Below are 6,501 nucleotides of genomic sequence, written 5' to 3' on the forward strand. Positions count from 1 at the left end.
TTATTAGCGAGGTGTTCGGATTGAGAAAAAATATTTTCGGGATTAAATTTGCCTGAAAGAGAAAGAACTGAAGTGCGCTGGAGATTTTTTTTTTTCGTTCCCGTGCTCACTTCCATTCTGTGCCACAATAAAGTGTTTTCATCATCGCCTTTTATCATCACGTTTACCGGTGTCTTTTAAAATAAAATAGAATTTTCACAGTGGCGGCTATAAACCAAACCCTGGTGTCAGAAACAACGCATTTTATTTAAATTGTTTTTTTTTATTTAAAAAAAAAAATCGGTTATTTAACCGTCGCCGCGAGGCTACAGTTTTTATTTACACGGCAGTCCCCTTATTTTATTTTTTTAATTAAAAGATTCAGAAATGTAGGCTACACAACCCTCTTCATCGCCACACTCCCGCAACTGCTCTGCGTTGCAAACACCTGCCACAAAATTATTTACAAGAAATAAAAACCAAAGGGAAAAAGCTGAAAACTTGCCAGTGTTTATTCATGGCCATAAATATTTTTTTCGGTCCATAAAAGAAGCAAGAAATTAAAATTTCTATAATTATAAAGTGGTTCGTACGTGCTGATAATAACACGAAGGGACAAAGAAAAAAAAGAGGAAACATCTCTACAACCAACACACAACATACTTACAAAAAAATAAAATAAAAAATAAAAAATCACAAGAAGAGCATTGACATTCTTAATAAAATCTATATGGGAGAGGTTTGGACCCAGTTCTCTTAACGAAAACATGTAAACACGGCGCACACATGAGCCCCGAATAAAAATGGTAGTATATATATGAGTCAAGCTGCAAAAATGAAAAGTCTTTTGTTTGTGTGTTTTATTTTTTCTTTGCTTTGTGGTGAAACTCCCTACCGCGCCTCCAAGCCAAGTCTCTATAATTTCTCTCACCAAGTCCACTGTTGCGTTTGCACCAAGTGATGTGCTGTGGGGAATTGTGGCGTGGCCGCGGCGCTGTACTGCGCGTTATACTGCATGTGTTGGAGTGACTGGGCACTATATGCCGAAAAGGGGATCCCGGCCTGAAAAGTGGCCGCCAAGTCCTGAGCTTTAAGAGTGTGACAAGGCTTTCCATCCCTGACTAAGACGGGCACGGCCACCCGCCTGGGAGAAGGGAGATGGGTCACTTCCATACCTTTCTCGGCCCGGGCTCTCTTCATCTTATACCGGTGGTTCTGGAACCAGATCTTCACTTGGGTCGGGGTGAGGCGGATCAAGCTGGCCAGGTGCTCCCTCTCCGGGGCGGACAGGTACCTCTGCTGTCTGAAGCGGCGCTCCAGCTCATAGGTCTGTGCCTTGGAAAACAACACCCTCCTTTTCCGCTTCTTGCCAGAGTCGCTCCCGCCGCTGCTGGAAGTTTCCTTGTCGTTGTCCGGCGATTCGTCGTCCGCAGAAGGCTCCGGGGACTTGGCGGAGTCCTGAGAGCTGGCGGATAGACCGTGCACTGCGGCAAGAAACGGGAGAAACACTGTCAAAATGTTATGTTGTAAAGTTCTTAGAGACATTTATCACAAACACATAATCTCCATGGAAAGTTTAGGATGCGCCACCATTACTACTTAATTCGAATAATCTCGCTTTAAAGCGATATTATGTTCAATTTCTCGGGATTTAACGACTCTTACAACATCTTTAATACAGAAGCCTAACTGAAGAATACAAGTCCAAGACCTGTGGCTAATTTCAACTATTTAGGACGCGTGGAAAACTGGAAAACAGAACAATTCCTCAGCCCAGTTCTACACGAGCAGGGCGAATCAGTGAAGCATTAAAAGGTGCATTGTGTGCTTGTAAATCCCCACAGAATGCAGGCTTATATTTCACACCATGGTTATACTCTGAGTAACTGACAGCCCCCTTGTTTTTCCACGGTGCTAAATCGATCGAATTCTTACAATGCAAAGTGCAGGAGTCTAAACACTGAGCGCATTTGTTGAGCTGCAAACGCCACAATCGAGCAGTGCACGGTGCATAAATTTTAACACTGAAAGCCACCCAAGGGCATCGCTGGGCTGGATCTGGAAGCTGCATGTCATCAGTTATGGTTTAATGTAACCGAATAGCTTATAAAATAAGTCGTTATCATCTAGATCAGCAAGGATTCTTCTACTTACATGAATATTGAATACTGTCCGTTGTTGCAAGCCATCGTGTGTAAGGATTGTCACTACTGTCATAAAAGGGGTTCTTTAAAGGCAGATTTTGAACGTTTTCTAGAGGACTTTGCACCAAAACTCCAGTGGTTTTTGTCGTGGACGTGGTCTCCGATCCCTCTGTGTCTTCCTCCGCTCCGGTGATAGATCCTTCTTCGTCATTTGTGTCAGGAAGGTCCAAAATGTCCTTTACAGAAAAGCCCGTCTTTGTGTTGGTCAACGACATATTCTGGTGGGGGGGAATATGCAGGGAAAGTTGCTGCACCAGCTTTTCGGACAATCCGCTGTTTTGAAAGAAAACAAACAACAAAAAGCAGAAGCGATTTTTCAGGAAAACAGGACGAGTGAGTGTCGCTCTACGCTGAAGTACAGTCAAAGCAGCCACTGTGGATAACCATTGCCTAAGCAAGTAGTAGCAGCGGATTCAGTCTCTTTAAGTCCAGGAAGGATGCCAAAGTGGCTGAAGTGCTATATGTGGCTCATGGATATTGTGCTACTGCTGGGTGCTAGAGGGAAATAAGCCATTACCTTGTCCGATCAGTCCATATAAGGTTGGTCTCAACACATGAACCTGCAGTGAAAAAGCATTAAAAAACGCGAAAGGTTGGCCACGTGTGGGCGGGTCTTAGGAGTCAAGTGGATGAAGACAGTGTTTGCAGATGTGAAATTGTGGGTTTTGGGGAGATCCGAGCCTCTACCATTGGTGCTTCAGAGCATGATGAGTGGTATAACGTGTCAATTAATTACAAAGACGGGGAGGGCCTTTTTTACACCCTATTTACATACAAAGAACCTCCAAGTAGCTTTATACTCACAATACTTAAAAAGCCCGTTTTTAACAAATTGCTCGCACTGAAGCTTTTTTCCTTTTCCTTCCCTCATATATATATATATATATATATATATATATATATATATATATATATATATATATATATATATATATATATATATTTTCATTCATTCATAAAAAATATAACAATTTGGAGTTTGATGTGTTAACTTGGTTTTTTTTTGTTGAGAGATGGAAGCCACAAGAAAGACGGCTATTGTTTAAATATTTGGGGATAATTTATGTAAACCTTTTGAGTCAATATTTTTGCCAGAGCTTAAGGACAAGAGGCTGTGTTGAAACTGAAGCAGGACTGTGTTTGTCTGAAAACGCTAAACAACCGTTTAAGGCAGCAGGCCTATCCAAATGTGACAGTGATGACGAGGCTTGTAAAATAAACAATAATAATAATAATTATTATTATTTTTATTCTATTTGAACCACACATTTCTGCACAGTTTACAAAGCAATGTGATTACCAACATTTATTTTATTTTTTATCTTTTGCTTTTTTCCACAGTAAATCTGTCCGCCTCCATCATGGCAGCGCATCCTAATATTTGTTTTCTTGCTTGTGTGGAGCCCCCTTCAAAGTGCTCAATCTCGCCTTCTTTTTTTTTTTCCTGGGGAAATCCGAGTATCATTGTTGCTTACTTTATTTTCCTCCCCTTCAAGACTTTCCCTTTCGCTCTCCTCCCTCTGCCTCCTATCCAGTATGTGATGTGGGTGACAATGTTTCACGTTTTTTAGCGAGTCCTCTGCGCATCCTGGGTGGTCGGACCCGGGCAAACACAAATACAAACCGATTGCTAAGCTGCAGACAATGGGGGAAATGTAGACAAATGTCCGGCTCCTGTTGGAAGCTTTTGTCCGGTCGCAGTTTTTGCATTTATTTCAGGGGCGAAATAATAGATGATTGACGCCCCGTGCACAATGCTTTCTAACTGTTTGGAATAAATCTGAGGTTGTTCCTAGTTGTCATGGTATTCAACTGCTTTCAATGGACTATCTCTTCATTCAATTCCTGGATCCTTCCACAATATTAAGGAAAGTCCTTCATCTCAGCACACACACACACGCACACTCTCTCTCTCACACACACAGTAGTCTCCTTTTCGAAAGCCAGGACCTATTGTGTCTTTTTAGTTCCTTATAGGCTGGTTCCATAGATTGCTTCAGAAAAACGCAGTTTAACTGACTTGATTGAAGCAAGCCAAGAAATTATTATTATTATTATTATTATTATTATTATTATTATTATATTTAACATGGCAAATTATTCTTCTTTTGCGACAATTAGCAGTAATATTACAGACTTTTTTTTAAAATTTTAAAATAAGATACAGTCTAGGTAAAAATTTAATTCGCTCATTCTTTCTTGGAACGTCCTTTCTAAGATTTTGGGTGCATATGAAAGCGCGCCTGGTGCACAGGCCTGAGGTAAATATTTCACTAGCCTGGCAGAATTAATCACAAGTCTCTGCGTCCCACAAAGGCTCCATTGAGCTGAGCGGGCTATATGGACAAACTGGAGCTGCGCCTGAGCCTCTATAAGGGAGAGAGAGGTTACTGACCTGATCCACCAAGTAATGCTGCACAGCTAAATCCGACATGTGAAGGGACAAGCAGCCCACAGGAGACACCCAGAAAGCTTTACGCACCACGGAGGAATGACCCAGGCTGCAGCCTTTATGCGCACCTCATCAGGAAACTGACTTTGGCCCATGCAACAACATTATTTCGTTGAGATTTATTCAGTGGCTTAAAAGTGTATGGAGCCAAATTATGGTATGTTTGAGCACGCAGGGTTACCATCCGTGTCATTCTGCTTTGGTTCTGCCGTGGGTGGCACACTGACACGGGGAGGGGGAGTCACAGTAGGTCTGGTGACGGTGCATGGGTGCGCACTGGGCTGCAGAATGTGGTCAGTTGCTGGGGATATACTATTTGATCAATTGAGGCGAGGGTTTCGGAAAAGGAGAGGTAAATGTGCACTGGCTAAGTGGACGTACTCCACTTGGAGAGCCTATCGCTCTGTGTTTACCTGTTTACTTTCACAGGTAGTTCAAACAGCCCGCTTGCCTTTTCACTCTGACAGTGGCCAGTACGCAGACTGTTTTTGTACAGCTGGACGAGTTAACGGGACCAACACCGGGAAATGTTTACAGTCCAGTAAATTAGCTCAGGACACATTCAGGCTAAATTTATGTAAAATTATTTGTAAAAAACAAATTGTAAAAATACGTCGTGCGTTTTGTCCAAGTTAGACTTTTATTTTCTAGTCATGATCTATTTATTGTAGTTTTTGTTGTTGTGTTTGCTTTTTGTATTTTTTTCCCACGCTTTTGGTTTGTGTTTCTTTAAATATTAACTCGCAAAAATAAGAATCCTCTATTTAGAGTCAAAAAGTTGAAACAAAAAATGTTAAATCCACTTAGAGACCATTGTTTCACTATCCCCAGTTAGGACTGTGTGAAATGTGTGTGTATTGGGGGTGTTAATGCGCACAGAAGATATTGTAAAGAATGGCCTCTGAGCTGTGGATGCAGCAGGATTTAAAGGACAATGCAGGGCGCAGTGCTGCTCCTTCCTATCACCTGCTTATTTGAGTCCGGTTGACATTAAATCTTTAGATCTGACACCAGAACGATACACTATTCTGACTGAGATGTTCATTTGACTTTTGTGCGTATAGTGCGTGCACAAGACTAACCTTTTTTCTCTACGTGATCACCGATGCTGTAATTATGCTATCACCAGTTTTGCCAGTTCTTCCATTTTAATATTATATGCTACAGAGCTGGCTGCCTAATTATTAAAGCTCATTACATTTTTTTCTGATCCCAGCTTTGCAATCAAAAGTATGACAGAATGGATTCATCCAAAAACAATTAATTTTTCGGATGAACCCCAAAAAACGGGCCCCGTCTGATTAATTATAATTCCCTCCTAAAAATTCATGCCCACGATTGTTCCCAAATAAGTAAAGAAAGGGCTTTTTATATTCTTGATTAAATAAATCTTTCGATTGAATGCACAAATAAGAATGCCGCAGGAGAATCCATAATAATGTTGATCATTGCTTTCCTTTAATCGCTGAATTTCAGCGTGTTCGGATGCCTCAGGCAGTGAGGTAGTCTTTGATAAAGGTAACCCCGCCTGCCTCAGGGTGCCTATGATAAATGTACAGACTGACAAGACCGATTTCCTCCCTCTATGATTAAAAGGCTATATATAATATTCAGGTAGAGCCGGGTCCGGTTTATTTATGGGGGCTAAGCCGTGGCCCGAGGAGACTTGGCTCGAGGGCAGAAATCATTCTGGAGCCCGATTTTTTTCCCTTTTTTTTCTTAAAAAAAAGAAGAAGAAAAAAGAAAAGAAAACAGAAACAGAAATCCTTCCACCTTCCCCCCGCCCCGGGCACAAAGTCTTTATTCGTCTCCTTTTCTCTAATGATTAAACATGTCATGGCGAGATTATAGCGAGGCGCCCATGCC

General features: G+C 41.5%; 1 protein-coding gene across 1 annotated transcript; it reads right to left on the reverse strand.

Annotated features, from left to right (window-relative positions):
• Positions 1 to 342: 342 nt before the first annotated feature.
• nkx2.2a (NK2 homeobox 2a) lies at positions 343 to 2,998 on the reverse strand. The gene is made up of 2 exons (XM_040049033.1): positions 2,134 to 2,998; positions 343 to 1,463 (listed from the first exon to the last, which is right to left on the reverse strand). The coding sequence occupies exons 1-2, from the start codon at positions 2,396 to 2,398 to the stop codon at positions 907 to 909; spliced, it is 822 nt and encodes a 273-aa protein (XP_039904967.1). The 5' UTR covers positions 2,399 to 2,998; the 3' UTR covers positions 343 to 906.
• Positions 2,999 to 6,501: the final 3,503 nt, after the last annotated feature.

Source organism: Simochromis diagramma, unplaced genomic scaffold (genome assembly GCF_900408965.1).
Source record: "Simochromis diagramma unplaced genomic scaffold, fSimDia1.1 OVJJ01000305.1, whole genome shotgun sequence".
NCBI classification, from domain to species: Eukaryota; Metazoa; Chordata; class Actinopteri; order Cichliformes; family Cichlidae; genus Simochromis; species Simochromis diagramma.